This window comes from Myotis daubentonii, chromosome 3 (assembly GCF_963259705.1).
Source record: "Myotis daubentonii chromosome 3, mMyoDau2.1, whole genome shotgun sequence".
Classification (NCBI taxonomy): Eukaryota; Metazoa; Chordata; class Mammalia; order Chiroptera; family Vespertilionidae; genus Myotis; species Myotis daubentonii.
Window position 1 is genome coordinate 214,239,664 of NC_081842.1, and position 24,586 is coordinate 214,264,249.

Here is a 24,586-nt window from a genome sequence, read left to right on the forward strand (position 1 = left end):
GCCGTAGGGGAGGCCTCGTCGCTGCGGGACTACGCGGCCTCCACCATGACCGAGTTCCTGGGCATGTTCGGCTACGACGACCAGAACACGAGGGACGAGCTGGCCAGGAAGATCAGCTTCGAGAAGCCGCACGCAGGCGCCGCCCCCGAGGTGGCCACCTCCTCCGCGCTGCCCGCCGGGGAGGACGCCCTCAGCAAGCGGGCGCGCTTCTCCAAGTACGAGGAGTACATCCGGAAGCTCAAGGCGGGCGAGCAGCTCTCCTGGCCGGCCCACGGCACCAAGGCCGAGGAGCGCGCCGGCAAGGACGCCCTGGGCCCCCTGCCCGGCCTGCGGCTGCCCGGCCACACGGCGCACCTGGAGACCAAGGCCACCATCCTGCCGCTGCCCTCCCACAGCACCGTCCCCATGCAGGGCCTGGTGACCCGGGCCTCCAAGTACGACTTCTTCATCCAGAAACTGAAGACGGGCGAGCACCTGCGGCCCCAGAACGGGAGCACCTACAAGAAGCCGTCCAAGTACGACCTGGAGAACGTCAAGTACCTGCACCTCTTCAAGCCCGGGGAGGGCAGCCCCGACATGGGCGGCGCCATCGCCTTCAAGACGGGCAAGGTGGGGCGCCCCTCCAAGTACGACGTCCGGGCCATCCAGAAGCCGGGCCCCGCCAAGGTGCCCCCCGCTCCCAGCCTGGCCCCTGCCCCCCTCGCCAGCGCGCCCAGTGCTCCCAGCGCCGCGGGGCCGGGCCCCGAGCCATCTGCCACCCTGCCCTTCAACACGCCCGAGTACCTGAAGTCGACCTTCTCCAAAACAGACTCCATCACCACGGGGACCGTCTCCACCGTCAAGTAAGGCACGCCCCTCCCCCGCTGCCTGCCCCCGGGCCGCGGCCCTGACTTTGAAGCGCATGCCTGTGGACACACACATCTGCTATGCACTCATGCACTCTAGGATTCTCACGCATGTGCTGCTGCTCACACGTGTGTGCTCGCACACACATTCACGCGTGTCCCTCTGCCCGCGTGAGCCCTCATGCCCAGTTCAGAGGCCCACGCACTACACGTCTTGCTGTACACACAGACCTCACACTGGGCACTTCTGTGCATGTGCTTCCTGCTGACACACATACCACAGGCTCCTGCCACCCTGTTTGCCTGTAACTGGCTTTCCCTCCTGCCACCCCCAGGCCCAAATACAGCCTGAGGGAAGTCCGGGGGGCGGGGCGGGGGGGGTGGCGGTTCTGGAGTCCAAGCTGGTGGCCGTGGCTCCTGGGTCCAGAGCCTGGGCCACAGGGAAGGCAGCAAGAGAAGGCAGGAGGCTGGGGAGGGAGGGGGCACACTCAGCCCTAACCCCCGGGCCAGTGGTTTTCAGCTGCTGCGCCCCAAGAATTTTTAAAAACATGCAATAGCACTGACCTCTTTTCCCTGAGTTTGTCAAATAAAAAAATGACAACGGCCAACACAATAGTTGTGGTGTGAAATGAATCAAAGCGATACCTAGTTTATTGTGTCAGATCGGCAACAAGTGTATTTTGGGGTGTGCTGCAGAGTTTTAGTAAGTAGTTTGCGTGTGCCCTGAGATGAAAAAGGTTGAAACCGTTGCCCCAGCCAATGGTAAGATGACCGGTCACGGATGGTGGGGCTGAATGAGACCCTCTCCCCCGAGATGGGGCCATACCTGGGAGCGGATCTGGGGAGCCGCCTGCCCTCTGGGGCCCGTCTTGCCCCTTCCCCTGGGGACGTCCCTGGGGTACCTGGCACCCCTCCTCAGCCAGCAGCTTCCTGACTCCCGGGGTGTGAGGGGATTCAGGCCCAACTTCCGAGGCTCCTGCCGGCTAGACGAGGCCAGGCCCGTGCCCGAGGCGGAGCCCCCCAGCCCTGCCGCTCCGGACGCCTGGCTGGGTCTGAGCTCATTGAATCTAAGCCAGATGTTTGCCATGGGACTCGCTCAGTCCCACCCTGAGGGCCTCGACCACCGAGCGAGGGAGCGAAGGGCCAGGCCCCAGGGCAGGGAGCTGCCTCCCGGATGCTCCTGGGGCATGAGGCCACCCCCTGTCCGCTAATCGGCTGTGCCCTGTGTCTCTCACCAGGAACGGATTGCCCACAGATAAGCCAGCTGTCACCGAAGATGTAAACATTTACCAGAAATATATTGCCAGGTAGGACCCTGGGGAGGAGACTGCCCCGAGAGCAGGTGGGGGGCACCAGGAATGCCTGGGGGCTGGGACCCTATGTCCGTACGACCCTGAGTGCCAAGGTGCCTCCCCATCCCCATACACTCCTGCCCCATCTCAGAGGCCCTGCCCCCGGGGTGGGACCCGGGCCACAGCTTGTACCCCAGGCTGGACGGGGTACCTGAAGGGGCGCAAGGGCAGGGCCTGGCCACAGGTGAGTGTAGAGCCCCTCCACAGCTCACACGGGGTCCTGGGTGGGTGTGGGCCCCTGGGACTGGCCAGAATGCACTCCCCGGGCCAGGCCTTGGCCCTCACCCCCTGACTCCAGACCTGCCCCTTTACATCCTTGAGGCAGCAGGACTGGCTGGTAACCTTCCCCTCAACAGACTCCCCAAATCGGGGCCCTGGCTGCCAGCGCCTGACGGGGCAGCACATGGCAGGGTCGTGCCCGGCAGCTGCCTTTCTGCTGATCTTCCAGGTTCTTCCCGTCCCTCTCTGTCTTTCCAGCTTTGCTCTGCTCTCTTTATTATTATTATTATTATCATTATTATTAGCGCCTCAGCAGATGGCCCTTTTGGCAGCTTCAGCTGAAATATTTATTTGCAAGTGGTTCTCCCCCTGACAAGGGGGCCTCCTCTCACTCTCCCGCCGTCTCTCGCCGCCCCGGCCGGGCAGGCGGGCTGAGCCTGCCACCTCCTCCCCAGTTGTCATGGCACGTTCTCCCCAGGGCGGCCGTCCCCGGGGCTGGGAGAGCCACGCCCGGCAGCATCGCGGCCTGGAGACGGCCTGGGGTTCCAGGGAGGAGGGCAGTGGCCAGGCAGCTGGGGCTCCTGGCTTCAGAGTCGGCTGGAGAGAGAGCTCCCCGCCTCGGGAAACCAAACAGATGCTGTGCGTTAAAAATTCATAGCTCTGCCGTTTCAAGTGTCAGGAAAGCCCAGGAAAGAACCGTCTAGCATCTCTCGGCAATCGAGCCCTGGCCCGGCTCAGCGGGGTCCCAGCACCTGGCCCAGTGCTGGGCGGTCGGTGGCACCTGCACAAGAGGCAGTTGGGGGCTCCTGCCTTCCCCATCCCATCCCATCCGGGTCTCTGCTCCGTCTCTGCTCTGACTTCTGGCTGCCCCAGCTCCTTCCTCTCCACTTTGGTGCCGGGCCTGGTGCCTTCCCTGGCACTCACTCCCAGGGCAGAGGGACTCCCAGGGCAGATGGCTCTAGGCTTCCTGATGGGCTCAATCGCTTGTCCTGGCCTCCTCAGGCTTCCACCCCTCCACCCCTGCGGACCACCTCTGCCCTCCACATGCCCACACAGGGCCCAGCACTTCTCTGCGGCACAGGCATAGACTCCTCCTGGCTGCTTAGGCCCAGTCCCCCGGGCCTGGCCCCGGAGAGGTCTGAGCCGACCCCTCCCCTGCAGGTTCTCGGGCAGCCAGCACTGCGGCCACATCCACTGCGCCTACCAGTACCGCGAGCACTACCACTGCCTGGACCCCGAGTGCAACTACCAGGTAAGGCCCCTCGGGCACCGCCTGCTCCTGTGCCGACCGCCACGGGAGCTCTCCGAAGTGGGATGGGAGCTCAGTTCTGCCCAGGCTGCCCGGACTTAACTCAGGGAGGCAGAGAGGCCAGAAAACCACTGGCCTGTCCATGCACCCAGACCCCTGCCCACAGGCATCTGGTAGGATCTGGAGCCATCTGCAACCTGGTGCTAATCATTCAAATGCCCATTCACGGCGTCTGCCTTGCACCAAGGACTGTGCTAAAGAGCCCAAGCACCTTACCTAATCGATCTTCCCAGGGAATTATCAGGTTGGCATTACTGCCCCATTTTACAGATGATAACACTGAGGCTCAGGTCCATTGTCACTTCTATTCAAAGTCACCCGCTGGTGAGTGCAGAGCTGGTGAAAGTGATGGGAGTAAGGGCAGTCTGCCTAGGGCAGTGATGGTGTCACCTCTGACACGCGAACTCATTGTTTTGGTTGATTTTTCTTTGTTAAATGGCATTTAAATATATAACATAAATATCAAAAGTATAAGTCTTCGTTCTACTATGGTTGCAAATATAAAAAAAATTTCTCTATGTGACACGGCCCCAGAGTGAAGTTAGGGTTTTTCAAAATGCTGACACGCCGAGCTCAAAAGGTTCGCCATCACTGGCCTAGATGCTGCCCCCTTTGCCTCGCCAGGGAGCCCAGCCCGGCATAGCCCCTCGGTGGCTCTGGGCAAAATGTGTCCCTCCGAGCCCCTGCCTTAGAGGCTTGGTCCAGTTCATCCTCTCTGCTCCTGGGCATGGCTGTCGGGAGCCTGAGGGGAGGTCAGGGCAGAGTCTGTGGTTTTGGAACCTTGGAATTGTTCCCTCCAGGGCCCCGTGTGCCGGCCTTGGGGCAGTCTGGGCTGCCCGGACCCCACGCAGGGTTATTCACAGGGAGGCCTGAGGGGCCTGGGGCCAGCCGCTGGCCTGGCGCCCTTGGCCTCTGGCGGGCAGGCCAGGCTCCCGCCAACCCGCCCTCTCCCGGCAGAGGTTCACGAGCAAGCAGGACGTGATCCGGCACTACAACATGCACAAGAAGCGCGACAACTCCCTGCAGCACGGCTTCATGCGCTTCAGCCCGCTGGACGACTGCAGCGTCTACTACCACGGCTGCCACCTCAACGGGAAGAGCACCCACTACCACTGCATGCAGGTGCCCCCCGCCCCCACCCCCGACAGGGAGCCTCCCTTCCTCCCATCCCAGGTCCCAGGTCCCAGGACAGGGAGACGGGGGGCAAGTGGCGAGTCGTGGGGGCTCAGGCTCAGGCAGCGGCTGGTGGGCCAGGGCGGGGCCTTCCCCATGGCCATACTTGGTGTGGGTGAAATTCAGCGAGCTGTTTATACAGACCGACATTTTTCAGGCTTTAACACCAAGAGCGGCATTGCAAATGATTCCTGAGGAGGTTTTTGTTTAATTCTTTGTTTTAATGCCACGCAGAGTCTGGGCTTTTTCAAGGTGTCAGGTCCAGGGGAGCGACTTTGGGTTGCAAATAGCAGCCGCCGTGCCTCCCCCGGTATTTGTCGGGGGTTGTTATGGCCTCCGTGAGACAACCTGGGCCCGGGGGAGGGGGGCTCGCTCTCTGGGCTCTGAGATGGTGCAGACACTGGCACGGCCCAGCCTTCGCTGGTGTTCAGATTCCACTGGTTTTTACTCGATATGGCAACGTTGCCTGCCTTGGCCCAGCTGGGGTGGGAGGGGAGGGCCCTGTGCCAGGAACCTGCCGCTGAGCGCGTCCCTGGGCTAAAGGTGACCGCCAGGCCCCCGGGTCCGGCCTGCCCACCCCTGGGGGCTTTAGAGGTGGAGCCACAGATTGGAACTCCAAACCCATCCCCCGCGGGAAGGGGCTCCCAGGCCTCTGCCCGGGATGTCCTGGGTCCCAGAGGGCAACCCGGCCCTCAGCACAGGCAGGGCCAGGCCCTAGGCCTGCCGGGTCGTGAGGGGTTCTCTGTGTGCTCCCTGAGTTACCCTCGGGCCCCCAGCTGGGCGTGTACAGGCGCAGAAGTGCCCTGAGCAGGGAGGCCAGCGGCCCAGGCCCCCAGGCTCCGGCTGCACCCATCAGAACAGCCGCTCTGGCCTTGCCCCGGGCGCCTGGCCCGGGTTCCCCTGACAGCCACCCGACCCCTGCAGGTTGGCTGTAACAAGGTGTACACGAGCACGTCGGACGTGATGACGCACGAGAACTTCCACAAGAAGAACACGCAGCTCATCAACGACGGCTTCCAGCGCTTCCGGGCCACCGAGGACTGCGGCACGGCCGACTGCCAGTTCTACGGGCAGAAGACCACACACTTCCACTGCAGGTACCCACCCGGGAGGCTGGCCAGGGGGGCTCGCCGGCCTCGGGGAGGGACGGAGGGCTGGAAACCAGGCCCCAGGGGCGGCTCGGGGCCCTGCGTCCTCACAGGAGCAGGAACAGCAGAGAGGGCGGCTCAGAGGCCCGGCCTGGATGTCCCGCTGGTGGGAGCAGGGCGGGGCCTCCTCCCGGCCCCACGTGGCCCCGTGACAGGCTCCCGATGTCCCATCCAGGCGCCCCGGCTGCACATTCACCTTCAAGAACAAGTGTGACATCGAGAAGCACAAGAGCTACCACATCAAGGACGACGCCTACGCCAAGGATGGCTTCAAGAAGTTCTACAAGTACGAGGAGTGCAAGTACGAGGGCTGCGTGTACAGCAAGGCCACCAACCACTTCCACTGCATCCGCGCCGGCTGCGGCTTCACCTTCACCTCCACCAGCCAGATGACCTCGCACAAGCGCAAGCACGAGCGCCGGCACATCCGCTCCTCGGGCGTGCTGGGGCTGCCGCCCTCGCTGCTGGGCGCCAAGGACACCGAGCAGGAGGAGTCCAGCAATGACGACCTGGTGGACTTCTCTGCCCTGAGCAGCAAGAACTCCAGCCTGAGCGCCTCCCCCACCAGCCAGCAGTCCTCCGCCTCCCTGGCCACCGCCGCCGCCGCCACCGCCACCGCCGAGGCCGTGCCCGGGGCCACCAAGCCTCCCAACAGCAAGATCTCCGGGCTGCTGTCCCAGGGCCTGCCCGGCTCCATCCCCCTGGCCCTGGCCCTCTCCAACTCGGGCCTGCCCACCGCTGCCTCCTACTTCCCCATCCTCCCTGGCAGGGGCAGCGCCTCCCTGCCTGTGGGCACCCCCGGCCTCATGGGTGCCATGTCGTCCGGGGCAGCAGCCGCGGCAACACCTGACACAGCCACTCTGGGCGCCTCAGGAGCTGGTGACTCAGCCCCCGCCACCGCCACCGCCGCCTCTGTCTCGGTGCCCCCCGCCTCCATCATGGAGAGGATCTCTGCGAGCAAGGGCCTCATCTCGCCCATGATGGCCAGGCTGGCCGCGGCCGCCCTCAAGCCCTCTGCCACCTTTGATCCAGGTGAGCAGGCTGGGCCCTGCCCAGGAAGCAAGCACCTTGCAGGCCCCAGGAGCTCCCTGGCCTCGGGTGGCAGAGCAGAGTGGGGGGGTGTCTGGCAGAGGCATCTTCCTGCTCCCTACACCCAAGTCCCCTGCCCCTCGAGCCCCCCTCTTTGCCTCGTCTCTGCCTCCATCCTGTTTCTTTCCTACTTGGGGCCCCTCATTCTGAACGGCCCACCCTAGGCAGCTCTTGCTTCTGACTCCTCATCTGTGAAGTGGGGGTGCCTGGCTGCCCCCCGCCCTGGTCTTCTCCCGCCAGCCAGGAGCAGGCCCCGAGTCCCAGTTCCCTCCAGGTGGCGTGGCGGGGACAGGAGTCCAGCCCCGTGGGGTGGCTGCACTTCAGGAACACGTGGGGAGACTCATGCCCGGACGGCCCCCGAGGCTGCGGAGGCCCTTCCCAGCTCTGCTCAGTCCGGCCCGCCCAGTAGAACTTTCTCCACCAGGGAACGCCCTGGCCCGCGCTGTCCGCACGCAGCCCCGCACAGGCGGCTGCTGAGGGCTGGGCTTGGAGTGGCCGGTGCAGCCCAGGGACTGGGCATTCCTTTCATTTCAGCCTCACCATTGGCTCCCTCGTGGGGGCCGGGGAGCCGGTCACATCTGTCCTCCCCCCCAAACCCCCCCGCTGGCCCACCAGGAGGGGGGCCTCCCCTTGCTCACGTTTCCTGCTCTTTTATAATTGTTTCTGCTTCTCTCCTCTGGAATTTTTTGGTTTTTCTGTGTCCCTCACGCCTCTCCTTTTCCCACTTCCGGGCGATTAGCATTAGTCAAATCCCTGAGAAGAGTTGGCTCAGGTCTGGGGCGTGGCTCACTTCATTCACTCATTCATTCACTCATTCATTCATTCATTCATTCATTCGACAACCCCTGGTGCTGGCTGAGGCCTGGGCGCCGAGCGGTGCCAGGCACGTGGCAGGGAAGAAGAGAGGCAGAAGCCCCGCTTGTGGGGCTGACGGAGGTGTGGGCTGGTCTGTGCCCGGGCACAGCTAGGAGGCGGCGAAGCTGAGCCTCGGACCCCAGCAGTCCGGCTCCTGAGCCCGCGCACCCACTTCCCCGCGAGACTGTCTTGCGATCGGCCATGACTGAGGGTCCCTGTGGCCCAGAACCGCCCCCCCCCCAGGCCCCCCGAGGCCGCCAGTGCTTGACAGGGGGCGGGCCCTCTTTCCCTGGGGACCTTGGGCAAGTGACTGGAGAGCTGCCGGAATGTGGACACCCTGAGTTCTGAAAACTATCTCGTCCCCGACGGGCGCTCCTGTCAGCCGGCTGCTTGGAGTGACTCACCTGACATTCCCGGGAGGGACATGGCGGGACTGCCTGGGGCCACGCCCCTCTGGCCCCCCTCCTGCAAGGCCACACTGGCTCAGCGGCCAGACTGTCAAGTGCTTCCGTTTCAATAGAAAAATCTCCTTTCCCCAAAAGAAAGGTCAGGCCAAGAGGAGAGGCTCGCTTTCCTTACTTTTTAATAAAATGCCACTTGCTGTCTGAAGCAGCTCTCTGTCAGCTGCAGTGCCCGGGGGCAGATTAATATTTCAGTCACTGGGGGATGATGGAGAACGGCTCCGCGGACATGTGCCTGTCAGCGGCTTCTTGTGCCCCTTCTCGGCGTGGCCTCCCGAATCCTCTGCCCGCCCGGCCACGTCCACACCCCGCGGCTCCCACCGACCGGGGCCGCCCAGCCTCATCTCCGTCCTGGACAGCTTGACGGGCGAGGTCACATAGTTTGAACCGCCCTGATTGGCTGTCAGCTCCCATCGCCCTGACCCGGCAGATGCCCCTCCTAGGCATGCTCAGTGCAAGGCAGGGCCGTCGCCCCGGCAACAGTGGGAAGGGGACCCGCGGAGGGGGCGCCGCTCCCAGTCTAGACCTGCCACTTCCCCTCAGCGTTAACGGAGTCTTTAATAAAAGCCTAAGCGGCAGCCCCACAAATTGGCTGTGACAGTCGGTGGAGAAAATGAAGGGCCCCCACGCCCGGCCCGGCCCCCTCCCCAGCCCCCCGCCCTGCTCATCCGGGAGGCCCTGAGCCTGGACAACTTTGACATAATTTTGCAATAATTATCACTTGAAGAATTGCCACACGGGGGTACGCGTCGCCGGCGATCACGTCAGCGGGGAGAACCGCTGACCGGCAGCCAGGGCTCCCGGGGGCCCCAGCCCACCCGGCACGCTGCCCGCCCTCCGGGGGGTTGCAGCGGGCGCCCACAGGCAGCCCTCAGCCCCTCTAACACCGTCTTCCCTCCCCTCCCCTGTAGGAAATGGGCAGCAGGCCTCCCCCGCCAGGTTCCCCCCGGCCCCGGTGACGCAGGAGCCTGGTGAGAACGCTGGTGCCCCAGGTTCCCACGAGGCCTCCCAGGACCGCAGTGTAGACCTGACTGTGAAGGACCCCAGGTGAGGCGAGGCCGGGGCCTCCCTGCTCTGCTCCCCTGCAGGAGGCTCGGGGAGCCAGACCCCACTGGGCACAGGGGCCCAGCCCTCCTGGTGGGGGGTCCGCTCCCGCCTGGCAGGTGCAGCCGCTGGCCGGAGCCCCAGGGCCGGGCCGGGCTGGGCTGGGAGGGGCGAGGCTCCGGGCTCAGTCCCACGTCCGTCTGAGCTAAAGCCCCTTGGTTTGTGTGTTCCAGTAATGAATCAAATGGCCACGCAGTCCCGGCAAATTCATCTCTTTTATCCTCGCTTATGAATAAGGTAAGAACCATCCATCACACGCCTCCCGTCCCCCCGCCCGGAGAAATTAAAGCCGCGCTGGGGGGTGGGGGGGATGTGTTTGTTTTTTAATGTTTTGCCTCTAATAAGATGAGTTTGTACCATTTAAATTTTGAGGCCATTTTTCATCGGATATAATTTCAGAGCCACTGCTTACAAATTAATTTAATGAACTGGCTGAAGAAATATATCCCAGCCTCCAACACCCCTTTCTCCCCTTCAGATGGAGGGCTCCTAAAGCTCTTCCGGAGCCCTCCAACTTCCCCCGCTGTTCGTTATTCATTTCATTTATTTATTTTATATATTTGTTTTGTTTGTTTAAGAAAGGGTGGGGGCGGGGGGCCCCACTTTTCGGGCTGAGTGATGGTCTCGGACGCCTTCGCAGAGGTCGCTCGGAATATTTATTTTAAATAATGCAGGGTCTTTGTAAATTATACATCATCTCAAATACATTCTCCCCCTTCACGTGATAAATTTGACTACAGCAAGATTAATTTGGTTACTGTTCACAAGTGACTGCTGAGGAGGGAGCCGGGCCTGGGCCAGACCTCACGGGCGGGAGCCCTGGCTGGGCCCTTGGCCGGGAAGGAGCCTCCCGCTTTCCTCTGCCCTCTGCCCTCTGCCCCCTGCCCAGCACCTGGTGCCTCTTCCTTCCCTCCCTCTCCTGGTGGCTCTGGGCTCTTCTCTTTCCTCCTTGGGTCACTGCCCCCTGCACCCCCTCGTCCCTTCCTGTCGGAGCCTCCGGCAAGCGGCAAGCCTTTGCGTGTGCACACGCGCGCCCTCCCCCTCCTCGCCCAGCAGCATCCAGCTGTCTCCATCTGACCCCGGGAGCCCCCTCCCTCCTCACTGCTCCTCCTTTGTGTGCCTTCTCTTGTTCTCAAGAAATTCGTAGGGGTCCCCCACCCCTCCTCCTCTTGCACTTCTTTTGAAAACCTGGCAGGAAAATAGCGAGGGAGCCGCGGAGTCTGGGGAAAGCTGGGCTGGAGCGTGTGCCCGCCCGGGGCCCAGCAGCACGGGGTGTGTGCGGGAGCCCTGGCCTCTCCGAGGGCCGGGCCGGGCAGCGTCCATTCAGAGAGAGCTCTTCACAGCACTGCCGGCTCTGGTCGGTGTGAGAGTCCCAAGGGGTCCAGAGCTACTGCCACTCCCAGGGCAGTGGGTCTGTGTCCCGAGGCCCCCCCAGCCCCAAGCATGGCCCCTGTCCTCCCCACAGATGTCTCAGGGCAACCCCAACCTCGGCAGCCTGTTGAACATCAAGACGGAAGCAGAGGGGAGTCCTAATGTGGAGGCCTTGCCCTTCCTGGGCAAGGCCGCGAAGGCGCTGGTTCAGGAGAAGCTGCCAGAGCCCTGGAAGTTGTACCTTCGCAGGTGAGGGGCCAGCGGGGAGAGCCAGGGGGAGGGAGAGGCCAGGCCACCTGTCCTGGTGGCCGGCGCCCAGCCACACGGCACACCCGGCCTCACGGGAGCGCCAGGGTCTCCTCTAACCAGCCGGCTCCCCTGGCCAGGTTCGGTACCAAGGACTTCTGCGACGCCCAGTGTGACTTCCTTCACAAGGCCCACTTCCACTGCGTGGTGGAGGAGTGCGGCGCGCTTTTCAGCACCCTGGACGGGGCCATCAAGCATGCCAAGTGAGTTGGGGTCCCAGCAAGGGGCCCGTTTAAACCCAGCCCCACGTATTTATCCACGCTCGGCTCGGGGCCCCGTGGGGCTGGAGGACCCATGTCCATTTCCCACCAGACCCCAGACGCTGGGCTGGCTTCTTCTCAGATGCAGGCTTCCCCATGCTTCCCAGGCTCAGCCCAGCCTGTCCTCCCAGCTCACCAGGCCCAGGGCAGCCCCAGCCCCACCCCAGGCGCTGCCTGCAGAGCCAGCTGCAGAGATCCAGCTCTGACCGGGCAGGGACCCCCGGAGAAGGCCTTTCCAAGCCCAAACATTGCATTTGTCGATTCTCTTTGACCTAAAAATAAAGAAGTTAATTTGTGAAACCCATTGAGCTGAAAAGCGGCAAGCCCGGCGCCTATTGTAATTGAACCCAGAACTTACAGTCATTTCAAACAGCTCGTCCCTGCTCCCTGTGCCGGATCAGGCTCACTGCTACGCAGCCCCAGCTGCTAGTCTGCAGAAGAGGCGACTAAATACCAAGACCCACCTTTAAATTTCGGAGCAGGTTCTGGAAGGATGGGCTTCATGAGGCCAGGGCTTGCTGTCCACCAGCCCCCTCCGTGTGGGGAGGAGTAGGGACAGAGGTCACAGCAGGAAGGTGTGCTAGGACTGAGCCAGAAGCCAGAGTTCAGGACTGGAGGGCACAGCTCCCACTCAGCCCCTCCCTGCTGGCGGCGGCTGGCACTGGGAGTGACATGGGGACACTGTGACTCTGGGCTTCTGAGACAGGCAGGCCTGCCACTCCCAGGTCCGCCCAGCAGGGGAGGGCGGACCTGCCCAGGGGGGGCCCCCCACTGCACACCTGAGACCCCCATTCTGCCTCTTGCAGTTTCCACTTCCGGACGGAGGGAGGAGCCGCGAAAGGCAACGCGGAGGCCTCCTTCCCGACCTCGGCTGCTGAGACCAAACCTTCCTTGGCCCCCTCATCCCCGCCGGCGCCGCCCGTCACCACGGCCACGGTGTCCTCTCTGGAGGGACCCACTCCCAGCCTGGCCGCGGTGCCCTCCGCCCCCACCCTGCTCGCCTGGAAGCAGCTGGCTTCCACCATACCCCAGATGCCTCAGATTCCAACGTCAGTGCCTCACCTGCCCACTTCGCCCTTGGCAACGACTTCTCTAGAAAACGCCCAGCCCCAGGTCAAACCCGGATTCCTCCAGTTCCAGGAGAAGTGAGTCCCTCGATGACCCGGGAGTCCTGTGTCCCCCGCGTGTCTCGGGAGTAGGTGCTGGCGAGGACCGCCGAGGGCGCTGCCGCCCGGCCTGCAGCTAGCCCTGGCCGTCCCCGGCCTCTCTGGGACCCGGTCATCAGGCAATGTCCTTCTAGCCAAAGATGTGCTGCTCTGACCCACTTCCTGTGCCCAGAGCAGGTGGCCAGGGTGGGGGAGATGGTGGTGGTGGTGGCCGCTGTTCCAGAGGCCAGTGGTGACCCTGCAAGGACCGACGCAGGGGGCCGGAGTGGCGGGCCTGCCCGCGGGGAAGGCTGCCCTCCCTCCGGGCCACCTGTGGGCTCCTCGGCGGCTCGCGGCTGGCTGAGCCTTGGCAGGGCAAGCGAAGGCCTCGGTCCCGGGGGGTGAGGGGTGGGCCCCGCCCCAGGCCCACGGCCACCGGCACAGGGTCTGAGCTCCAGGGGGGGACGGGACCTCCTCACTGGACGGTGGTGGCTACTCGCGGCGAGAACGGTGACTCTGTATCATGATGTGTGCGGCTTCCTGTTCTCAATAAAAGTAATAAATTGGATGTGAACATACACCGCCTGAGTGGCAGCTGTCCTCCCTCTCTGAGCACCGGGGCTGGGCCCACAGCCTGGAGGGGACCTGCACTCGTCTCCGTCCCTCCCCGGCTTCCCTTCCCCCACTCACCTCCCCACAGTGGCAGCCCCCCAAGTTTTCCAGACTTGGTCAGAGTTCCCACCGGGTCGATGTGGGGGCAGCCGAGTTGCAGCCAGGGCAGAAGGCCGGAGTGCAGCACCCTCCACGCCTGTCTGCAGCCCGGGACCCCCAGCTCTGGGGCGGGGGCTGCCACTCCCAGGGCAGGCCAGCTACGGGGGTTCCACCCGGCATTCCTCCCGCCCCTGCCATCCCCGTCACTCGGCTGGCCTAGGTTCTGTGAGCAGATGGGTGCCCCAAGCCCTCAGCTGACCTGGGAGTCCTAGCAAGTATGACCCTCAGCAGGACCTGACCTCAGGTGCCCACTCCCACTGGCCAAGGCCCCGTGGTAGCCACACTTCCTGGTAGGGCTACCCGCCCATCTGCACCCTGCCAGTCAGCCACATCCAGGGCCTTGCCTGTGCCATGACAGCCAGGCCTCACTGGCATCCCGCCAGGGCTGGCAGCACCATCCCTCATTTTCATATCCAAGAAGTCATTGCAGACATCCTTATCTGTAATCCTGAGGTGTGGCCGTGGAAACTACAAGTCCCAGCATGCAATGCTCTGGGCAGCCTGCACACTGTGATCCCTTATGCACCTTCAGAGCTCCAAAAAGAAGGCAAGAATGCATGCTGGGATCTGTAGTCTCCACAGACTGAGTCATCCTGTTGAGCAGGAGGGCAGCCCAGGGGCCATTCCTCTTGATTGCACCACCAGGGACTGGGGAGCAGAACCCCAACATGGGCAAATGGCAGGACACCAGCGGGGCGGGCACCGGGAATGCCAATGACCTTCTGGGCTGTGGTTTCGTTCCAGCGATCCTTGCCTGGCGACGGACTGCAAGTATGCCAACAAGTTCCACTTCCACTGTCTCTTTGGGAACTGCAAGTACGTCTGCAAGACCTCCGGCAAGGCCGAGTCCCACTGCCTGGACCACATCAACCCCAACAACAACCTGGTGAACGTGCGAGACCAGTTCGCTTACTACTCCCTGCAGTGTCTCTGTCCCAACCAGGTCAGCAGTGGAGGGGGAGGCGGGCGGGGCAGGGAGGTTGTGGGGAGGGTCTGGCCCCAGGACAACCCCTCCTGGCAGAGGCTGATCCTCACGCCAGTTCTGGAAAGGACACTGTCTGCCCCTGGGCCCTGGCGGCCCTGGGCAGGGGTTCGGATTGGTGCTGGTTGGTGAAGTCTGTCATTTCATCCTAAGCCTCAGGGGTGACTATATCCTGGGCAGCCACGGGGACGTGGCATCATTCCGCCTCCCGGAACTAGCGAGGCTCCCTTTCCCCAAAGGCCTAGATTTAAAAGAGGCGCCTTGGACACATAAAGAGAGTGGCTGTCCGTGCCCAGACGGGAAGGGCAGGTCAGATTCATGGTGAACTGCTGGAGGAATCCGGACCTAGATCTGGGTACGGGGAAGTGCGAGGATAAATTAGTGATGTCTGCCTCGGTCTGGGCATACAGAGAAGAGTGCCAGGATAGATGAGTGATGTCTGCTCTGGGTGTGGGTCTAGAGAAGGATGCCCTCAATACCAGGTAGGATGTTTTAGTCCAGTGATGGCGAACCTATGACACCTCTGACACGCGAACTCATTTTTTTGGTTGATTTTTCTTTGTTAAATGGCATTTAAATATATAAAATAAATATCAAAAATATAAATCTTTGTTTTACTAGGGTTGCAAATATCCAAAAACTTCTATATGTGACACAGCACCAGAGTTAAGTTAGGGTTTTTCAAAATGCTGGCACGCCGAGCTCAAAAGGTTCGCCGTCACTGTTTTAGTCAAATGGCAAAAAGGGGCGGACTGTCTTTTAGCGAGTGAAAGGTCCTTACCCGATTGTGTTTTCGGATTCTGAGCACGGAAGGACACGAAGGCCAGGGGCCTGCCGCCGCCCACCGGCCTGGGCAGGTGGGACTCACCGAGTTTGCCCACCCGGCCCGACCCCCCTCTCCCTCCCTGCAGCACTGCGAGTTCCGGATGCGCGGCCACTACCACTGCCTCCGGACCGGCTGCTACTTCGTGACCAACATCACCACCAAGCTGCCGTGGCACATAAAGAAGCACGAGAAAGCTGAGCGGCGGGCAGCCAACGGGTTCAAGTACTTCACCAAGCGCGAGGAGTGCGGCCGGCTAGGTACCGACGGCCGGGCCGGGGCGGGGTCGTGCAGCAGGCGGCGGGGCTGGGGCCCTGGCCCCCGGGGCCCTTCTCTTGGCACCTACCTCCTGCCCCCGCACATCAGGCTCCATATTTTGTTTAAAAATGTCACAGACATCACAAGCCAGGCATCATCAAACTGGGAAAACCGTCAAACCCAGGAGCCCATGGGAAGGGGGTGCGGTGACTTGGAGCACAGGCCCACCTGGGGAAGCGCCTGGCCCTCATCAGGTGTCCAGGCCTGGACTTGGTTCTCTTTCTCTTTCTTTTCTCTCTTTTTTAAAAATTTTTTTATTGATTCCACAGAGGAAGGGAGAGGGTGAGAGAGATAGAAACATCAATGATGAGAATCATTGATCGGCTGCCTCCTGCACGCTCCCTACTGGGGATCAAGCCCATAACCTGGGCATGTGCCCTGACCGGGAATCGAACCGTGACCTCCTGGTTCATAAGTCGACGCTTAACCACTGAGCCACACCGGCCGGGCTCTTTGCCTTTCAAGAGGGCTTCCCAGTGAGTGTGGGGAGCTCCCGAGGTTCCTGTCCTGGCATCTTTGTCCATGGCTTCAGCTGCGAGGGTTTTGTCTAACGTGCCGTGGTTTGTTCAGTGGTTCGTTCATTCATTCGGCAGAGGTTCATTGGGAACAGCCACATTCCAGGCTCTACGCTGTTGCAGGAGGCCCTGGGGCGAGGGGGGGCTGGGAGGGCTGGGGGGGTGTGAAGGCAGCAGCAGCCACAGTGCTTTTGTCATCTGCTGTGGCCGGCACTGTGCTCAGGGCCAGGAACCTTGTGGACAGCATGTGCACGGCGGGCTAAGCCCAGAGCTTCTCTGACTTGGGGTGACCCAGAGGGAAGTGGCCGTGCGGCTGGGAAGAGGAGGCCACAAACGGCCCCAAGCTCTGCAGGAGGTGCCTGCGTGTTAACTCTGCTGCCGAGAATTGGACCCCCAGCAGGGAAGCTGCCCCCTGGCCCCGGAACCAGGAACCGGGCTTCCCAGAGTTTGCCCTGGGGGTGCCTTGGGGAGGGGCCTCCAGGGCCAGCAGGCAGGAGGGCAGCGCCTGGTGTTCACAGGCTGCAGCCGTGGGGCAAGAATCTGCCCAAGAAGGGACTGGAGCCTGGAGGCAGGTGGTAGCCAGCAGGCTGGGCAGACACCTGCTCTGTGGGCGAGCCCTGTTGTGACTCAGGTGGTCATGGCAGCAGGGACTTGGGGGACCATAGGTGGGGCCGCTGCCTGCTGCTGACTGGCCCTTCCATAGGGGAAGGCTGAGAACAAACCTTTCCTTCACGTATTAATTCAAAAAGAACCCATGGCTGGGGAGAGGGTTGGTAACCATGGCAACAGATGTCAACACGGGGTGGCCTCGGCCGGTCCTGGGCTCAGTTTGCAGGTGTCAGGGGATTCTGTAGTTGCTGTTATTTACCCAACTTGGGGTGTTTTGGGTGGTAGCTGGGGCCAAACAAAGCTGGGGGATGATATAAGACACCTGGCCAGCTCAGGTGCCATGGCAACGGACAGGCCTTCACCTGCCCTTTGCTGATACTGTTTCAATCCCGCCTGTTCTGTTTGTTCTCAGCCCAAAGCAAAGCAGAGGTAGGAGGGGGCAGGGCGGGGGCCAGCCAGCTGCAGCCATTAAACAAGGTCTGGGGGCTGGCAGCACGCGGGCTCCCCGTCGGGGGCGAGGGCACAGGTGGCTCACTGGGAGGAGGCTGATCTAGTGGACAGGTCATTAGGGCCCCTTGCCCTGGAGCCCACGAACCTCTCAGTATTTGGGGTAGGGGACGGGGGTCACGTGCCTCTACGCTAGGCTGGAGGGGAGGCCCCGGCTTTGGACAGCCCAGTGGCCTAATTTCCTGGAGGTGGGGTGGGGTACAGGCCCTCCTGATAGGAATGCCACCCCGGGGATGGTGCCCTTTCCCCAGATGCTATCTGCCTTGTTGGCCACACTTCCCCGTGCCCAGAACAGGGCCTGACACGCAGTAGGTGCCCTGAGCGCTGGCCGGGGAGGCTCACGCCGAGGGGGCTGTGCCCACAGGCTGCAAGTACAACCAGGTGAACAGCCACTTCCACTGCATCCGCGAGGGCTGCCAGTTCTCCTTCCTCCTCAAGCACCAGATGACCTCCCACGCCCGCAAGCACATGCGGAGGATGCTGGGGAAGAATTTCGACCGCGTGCCCGCCTCCCAGGTGAGGGTCCAGCCCGCAGGCCGCCCCTCGTCCACCCAGGGTCCCGCTCCCGCTGCCCGGCGGTGGGCCGCGCCGCCCGAACGGACAGCCTGCCCACAGCCCAGCTTTCTCAGGGCCCCCCGCTTCCTTTCAGGGCCCCCCGAGCCTGATGGACACGGAGACAGATGAGTACATGGACTACACCGGCTGCAGCCCGGGCGCCGTGTCCTCCGAGTCGTCCACCATGGACCGGAGCTGCTCCAGCACCCCCGTGGGCAACGAGAGCACAGCTGCAGGTGAGCGGCCACCGGGGACAAGCGGACAGCGGGCGAGGGGCAGGCCCGAAGGGCAGAGGGGACCTGGGAGCTCCCGGCCTCGGCCAGACCCCTCCTCCCAAGGCCAGCACCGCTGAGCCCATGTTAGGACAGGAGGTTCATGGTCAAGTGGCCTCAAAGGAGGGCAGGCCAGCGTGCAGGGGTCTGGGACGTGGGTCATTGAGGCCACCGGCTGCCATCCTGCCCGCTCCCCAGCATCTGCCCTCGGTCTCAGCTCCCAGGAGCGGCCCAGGCTTGGAGCCACGGAATAGAGCAGCTTAGCGCCCAGCCAGTGAGCGGGCCGGAGTGCCCAGGGCCGAGGCAGGCGCCCGCCCCACCCAGCCCTGGCACCTCTTCTGGCCCTTCTGCCACTGGCCCCAGCACGGTCCTCGGGCCCCAGGCCCTCGCCAAGCCCGTGCACTGCCTTGCTCCCAGTCTGTCTCCGCCACCTCCTCCCTCTCTTCTCCGTGGCACCTCTCTGCTCCTCACCTGTCCACACATTTTCATATCATACTTGCTTCTACCATTGGGTTTCTCATTTTGGTTCTTTTTTGTTTGTTTCTTCTTTGTTTTTGTTTGTGTGTGTGTGTGTGTTTTTGTTTTGTTTTCTGCTTTTCTCCACCCTCTCCAGGCTGCCCGGCTCCTCCTCCTCCTCCTCTTCCTCCTCCTGCTGCCTCCGCCGGTGACCAGGCTGCCCGCGTGGCTCCGCAGCCCCCACTGGCCCCGTCCTTCCCCCCGGCCGTGCTCCGGGCGCCCCTCCCCGCCCTCCCCTGCCTCTTCTCTCCACCCTGTCTCTCATACTCTCTGCTCAGTGCCACTCTCGGAGCCACCCGGGGCCTGGCCCACCCCATCAGCAGCCAGCCCAGCTTCCCGCCTGTCACTGCCACTCCAACTCCAGTAAAAAGTGACGTCCCCCTAGTTCAGGATGCTGCAGGTAACGCACACGTGCCCTCTCACTAGTGTCTGTCGCCCCAGCCAACCCTCGAGGCCGGGGCTCAGGACCGAGCCTTTCTCTGTGGCCTCTGGGCCCAGGACAGGGACACCCCCTGCCCCTCACAGCCCAGCGCCCTCGAGACCAGAGAGCCGAGTCTCTCACCCGAGGCCCGCTCCTCTCAGCTGCTGCTCAGACTGGGCAGGGCACAAGGTCGCCACCAGGGTCCCCTGGGATTCACCCCATCTCCGCAACTGGCCGGAGCCCCAAGAGGCTGTGCCTGCCCCGCCCCCAGCTTCCTAGGCCGGAGCCTGGCCCTTCTGGGCCTGGGAGCTCGCCTGGCGCCTGGCACAGGGAGGCAGAAGGTGTTCTTGGGAAGGTTGCGGGAGCCTGGGACCTGCTCGGGGTTCTGAGCGTCCCGCCACCAGCCTGAACCCTCAACCGTGGAGCCAAGCAGGAAGAGGGGGCATCTGTGCCCAAGCCCCGCGCCGTGCGCAATGGCAGAGCTGCCTCCTGGCCCGCCCCCCCCGCCCCCCCCCCCCCCCCGTGCCTGCTGCTCCTCACGGAGGGACCTGCCCTCCTCTGTCCCTTGATGGAGTTGTCGCCGGCTCTCCATTCATTCTCGCCTCACATTCTACCTGAGTGCCAGCCCCAGTGTACGGCTGAGAGCGGGGCAGGGGGTTCCCCATGTGGAATGCAGCCCGTGAAAAGCTCTGTTGCCGGCATAACCAGATGGAGCCCGTGACCTCACCCCCAAAGTAGCCCCTCCTCACCCACCTGGCTCTCCAGGCCCCAGGCCCTCCCTTGTCCTTCCAGGGCCCCCACCTCACTGCAATCCTTGGTGTCTCTTCACCTGCTAAGGGTGGTCACTGGGTCCCGAATGGACAGTGCCGCAGGGTGGTGCCATGGAGGCTGGCATTCCAGGCAGGTTCAGGGGGGTCTGGCAGGCAAGCCATGTGGGAAGAGCCTGGATGATGTCCACACCTCCCCCCACCCCCCGTGGGCTAGGCCTGGGGGCTTCTCTGTTGTTTCTGGGGTGTGGGGCAGGGAGCACAGGTCTCCTGCCCCTTCCCCTGACTGTGCAGCCAAGGGGCTGGTCTCCCCTCCCACTGCAGCTCTGAGGGTTGCTGTGCCCCCCCAGAAACGGGGCACAACCACAGTCGATTGGACAGCCCTGGCAATGGGAGGCAGTTGGGGCCGGGGGGTGGGCACAGATAGGCACCATCCACCACCGCCTGAGGCTGGCTCCAGTTCAGTCATCAGCAGAACTGCCTCTCCCAGCTCACTGGGCAGAGAACCCCAGCAAGACCTAAAGAACCTTCTGGTACCAAGGAGGTTCTGTCTGGTGCTCTCCGGGGCAAGGACTTACAGCCCGAGGGCGCTTGGCATCCCTTTGGCGAGTAGGCGGTCCCACACGCAGACCGGTGGGCCGCAGGGAAACTGGCTAGCAGCAGAGAAGGGGCGCCTGACCCTCGTTAGAGGCCACGCGTGATGGCGTCCTGGCCCCCGTCCAACCTGAGTAATTACGCTCCGACCTAGATTCCCCCTTCAGCTTCAATTAACGCCAGGACGGCCCTCACTTCCCACCCAAACCGGCCAGGAAGCAGCCACCACATCCCCAGAGCCGCTCGCTCTGCGCCGGGGCAGACGCCTGCGGTCCCCCTGCAGACATGATGACGCAAGGGGAAACCCGGCTCCGGGCTTTGGGGGGGTCGGAGGTAGTGGGAGGCCCCCCTACACAGCCACGGGAGACAAGGAATGTCCCTAATGCTGCCCTCTGGCCACCCTGCCAGACCCCTACGTGGGTGGGATCCTGGGAATGGTGCCCGCAGCGCACTGACCTCCCCCGCCCCTCCCCAGGGAACACCATCTCCATGCCGACCGCCTCCGGGGCCAAGAAGCGCTTCTGGATCATCGAGGACATGTCCCCGTTCGGGAAGCGGCGCAAGACGGCCTCCTCTCGCAAGATGCTGGACGAGGGCATGATGCTGGAGGGCTTCCGGCGCTTTGACCTCTACGAGGACTGCAAGGACGCGGCCTGCCAGTTCTCGCTCAAGGTCACGCACTACCACTGCACGCGCGAGAACTGCGGCTACAAGTTCTGCGGGCGCACGCACATGTACAAGCACGCGCAGCACCACGACCGCGTGGACAACCTCGTGCTGGACGACTTCAAGCGCTTCAAGGCCTCGCTCAGCTGCCACTTCGCAGACTGCCCCTTCTCGGGCACCAGCACGCACTTCCACTGCCTGCGCTGCCGCTTCCGCTGCACCGACAGCACCAAGGTCACGGCGCACCGCAAGCACCACGGCAAGCAGGACGTGATCAGCGCGGCCGGCTTCTGCCAGTTCAGCTCGAGCGCGGACTGCGCCGTGCCCGACTGCAAGTACAAGCTCAAGTGCTCGCACTTCCACTGCACCTACCCCGGCTGCCGCCACACGGTCGTGGGCATGTCGCAGATGGACTCGCACAAGCGCAAGCACGAGAAGCAGGAGCGCGGCGAGCCGGGCCCCGAGGGTCCCGCGCCCGGCCCGGCCGGAGGCCTGGACAGCTCGCTGTCGCTGGGCCCCGAGCCCGCGGGCTCCCTGCTCTTCCTGCAAAGGGCCGCCGGCCTGGGCCTGGAGCTGGGCGACGCGGGCGACCCCGGCCCGCCCGACGGCCCCGCGGCCCGCGACGGCCCCGCCCCCGCGCCCGCGCCCGGCCCCGCGGCTGGGGAGTCGTCCCCGGAGGACGAGGAGGACGAGGAGGAGCTGAACGAGGAGGCGGAGGACGAGGACGAGGACGAAGAGGACGAGGACGATGATGACGATGACGACGACGACGAGGACGACGAGGACCTGCGCACCGACTCGGAGGAGTCGCTGCCCGAGGCGGGGCCGGGCGCACGGAGCCCGGAGCGGGCGGGCCTGGGCGGTCCAGCGCCCCCCGCGCCCGCAGCGCCCGCCGCCGCTGCCTCGCCCTAGCCGCCGGGCCCCGCGGGGGACGGCCGCCCGCCTGCCTCGGGGGCTCACCCCTTTGTTTATTATTATTATTGTTATTAATTTTGTAAGAAATGGTATTTATACGTCAAGCTTCCCTCTGTACAGAGCTAGATGTTTGTCGTGGTTCCGGCGTCGGGGCGCTCCGGGCTCGCCCCCCTCGCCGCCCCGCCGGTGCTTCCGGACCCCGAGTCCGTCTCAGGGCAGAGGCGGGGCCTGTCTGGTGCTCCGGGGCGCCCCGCGCCCGCCGCCCGCCCGCGCAGCCCCGCGTTGGGAAGGACTGGCTGCGAGGGCCCCTTTCTGGCTGCAGGTCGGGGGTCTTCTTCAGGGAATTAGGTGCTCTTGTCCGGGGTAGGAGAGGGGAGCAGGGGTCCCCGAGGGCGAGGCGGGCGCAGACCCCGGGCAGCTGCCCCCAGCGATCCTCCCCGGGCCCCAAGCCCACGCCAGTGGGATTCCTTATTGCTCAGGACGGGGTCGGGTGCTGGGGGTCACTGGGACCCCCACCCGTAACCACCAGAGGCAGCCGCACCTGTAGCAGCTGGCAGGCCCTCCCTGTGCCCTGGGGGAGGGCGGGGCGGAAGGCGTCAGCAGGGCGACCGTACAGGGCCTGGGAGGACACCTCATGGAATTAGGAGCTCCCTGGTCACGCTGTCCCCACGGCAGGGCTGGCCCGGCACCTGCTCCCGAGGGCTGGGGGCGGCAGGGGCGCCCTGGGCCTCCCTGGGGACTGCCCCGCACCAGCCCCGGGAAAGGCTGTGTTCCCTCCTAAAGGAAGAGGTGCTGAGCCCGCCAGGTCTCAGCCGGGAGAGATGCGACTGGGGCTTTCATATTCAAAATGGAAAAAAAAGCAAGAAAGTTGTACAGTATTTTTCCTGTCAAGGTTATTATTCTACATAGAACAAAAAGAGAAAAAAGCAGGCGGGAGGTGAGGGCGCAGCCCCACCTCCGCCCGCCCTGAGGTTGGAGACAGTGCAATGGCTCCTGGGGCTGTCGGGCGTGTACCCGAGGCCGAAGGCCGCGGCCGTCTCCACACTAGCACTGACGGGGGAGCTACGCGATTCCAACTTTTCACTTGAATTTTTTAGAGGCCAGAGAAAAGGACTATTACCATTGATACAAGTTTGTAGTTAACATTTGAGTTTTTCTCTATCGGTTATGTGTGTGGCTTTATAGGGCTTTTTTTTTTTTCTTTCCCAGTTTATTATTTTGTTTGGGATGCTTCTTTGTTGGTGTTACCCACCCAGATTTGGTTCCCTTTTCAAAACATCCCTCCTTCCTGGAGATGATCTCACCAGGCCCCGAGCAGCCGGCCTGACGGGCACCGGCCTGGCCAGTGGCTATGAGGGCGACAGGGACCCACGACCGGGCACTCCTGTCCACCTCCTCTCCACTCTAGGCTCCCAGCTGGTCTCCGGTGGCCCCCGAGACTCCGGCCACAGGAAGAGAGCAAGGCCCATTCTGGGGGAAGGCCTGTCACCCAGAGCCACCTCCCTTCAGGTCTCCAAGGGGAGCCCCACCCAACGGGGAGCCGTGGCGTCCTCTTTCTCTCTTTTTTTCTGTTTTGTCCTCTGGCCTGCCCACAGCCAGAAGCCAGGATCATCGGATCTGGAGAGGGAGCGGGGAGGGAGGACGGTCAGACGGAGTGTGCCTGATTCACCGGGAAACATCGCGTTTCTAGAACAGCCCCACCAGAGCCTCCTGAATTCTGTGGGCACCCCGTGCTGCTGAGCGCTCGCCCAGACTGTGCCCGGCCACAGACCCGGGAGTCTGTGGAGGAAGTTTTGTAAAGAAAAAAAAACAAAAACAAAACATTTTTCAATGTAGCAAAATCAAAGAAAAACAAACAAAACAAAAAAAAGAAAAGAAAAAAGAAGACGCCGACAGTGCGAAGTCTAGCCTTTTGTAACCTTCATATTGCACACTAGGACTATAAGCCATTGCTAGCTCATTTTGAATTTTAATGTGTAATTTTTGTTTTATTTTCTTTCTGTGGGGAAAACGATGCTTGATCCACCAATGCTCTTTTTAATGTTTTATAACTATGTATGTGTATATATATAAATATAAATAATATGTATGCACATATGTGTGTATATATCTATATGTATATACATATATAGATATATAGAGATATATAGAGAGGTTTTGAGACAAAAAATGCAGAACGTGAGAACCGAACTGAACAGCGTGTGCTCTGATTACTTGAATCTGGTCTCCTCGGCACCTGGTTATTAAGAACTGAATATTTTTCCACTTGAATTTAGTGCTATTAGAAATTTAATATATGTGTTTTATTTATTTGATTTTTTTTTTTGCATGACTGATGCAAGGTTTGACATTTTCACTCAATAAAAACTGGAAAAAAAAATCTATCAAGTTATCTTTTATTTTTAAAATCAGCCCCAAGCAGCTGGTGGTGACCCATCCGTGCAGGGTGGCACAGCCCGCTGAGCTGCGTGTGCCGGGCAGGGAGGAGGGGGTGTCGGTGACCCTTCAACCCTGGGAGAGAAGGGGGAGGACCTTTCGCCCCTGGGATCAGGCCAAGTTCCCCAGGGGGCTGGGGCAGATGGTGGGGGCTTGGGCTTGGCCGGTCTGAAGGATGGCCTCCTCCCTCAGCCCTGCCTGAAGGCCCCACAGGAGACTCAAGAGCCACCTTCCGGCCAAGACCCCACGGGCTCCACGAGCTCCCCAGGCCCCCAACCCAGG

The 24,586-nt window shown here is 62.5% G+C and overlaps 1 protein-coding gene across 11 annotated transcripts in view; it reads left to right on the forward strand.

The window, feature by feature from the left end:
- The window catches only part of CASZ1 (castor zinc finger 1), a 149,222-nt gene extending 124,966 nt beyond the window's left edge, over nucleotides 1–24,256 (forward strand). For 6 of the 11 annotated variants that reach the window (XM_059691280.1, XM_059691283.1, XM_059691281.1 and 3 more), the window contains 16 exons: nucleotides 8–842; nucleotides 2,084–2,152; nucleotides 3,578–3,668; nucleotides 4,683–4,847; nucleotides 5,823–5,995; nucleotides 6,222–7,078; nucleotides 9,363–9,498; nucleotides 9,729–9,792; nucleotides 11,021–11,175; nucleotides 11,313–11,435; nucleotides 12,299–12,637; nucleotides 14,153–14,351; nucleotides 15,302–15,473; nucleotides 17,527–17,678; nucleotides 17,812–17,953; nucleotides 20,763–24,256. In XM_059691280.1, coding sequence (XP_059547263.1) covers nucleotides 8–842; nucleotides 2,084–2,152; nucleotides 3,578–3,668; nucleotides 4,683–4,847; nucleotides 5,823–5,995; nucleotides 6,222–7,078; nucleotides 9,363–9,498; nucleotides 9,729–9,792; nucleotides 11,021–11,175; nucleotides 11,313–11,435; nucleotides 12,299–12,637; nucleotides 14,153–14,351; nucleotides 15,302–15,473; nucleotides 17,527–17,678; nucleotides 17,812–17,953; nucleotides 20,763–21,865 — 4,775 coding nt within the window. In that variant the 3' untranslated portion in view covers nucleotides 21,866–24,256. Of the gene's footprint in view, nucleotides 1–7; nucleotides 843–2,083; nucleotides 2,153–3,577; nucleotides 3,669–4,682; nucleotides 4,848–5,822; nucleotides 5,996–6,221; nucleotides 7,079–9,362; nucleotides 9,499–9,728; nucleotides 9,793–11,020; nucleotides 11,176–11,312; nucleotides 11,436–12,298; nucleotides 13,216–14,152; nucleotides 14,352–15,301; nucleotides 15,474–17,526; nucleotides 17,679–17,811; nucleotides 17,954–18,783; nucleotides 18,906–20,762 lie in introns of those variants that run through there. The other 5 variants (XM_059691278.1, XM_059691279.1, XM_059691282.1 and 2 more) reach the window with 4 other exon arrangements.
- Nucleotides 24,257–24,586: the final 330 nt, after the last annotated feature.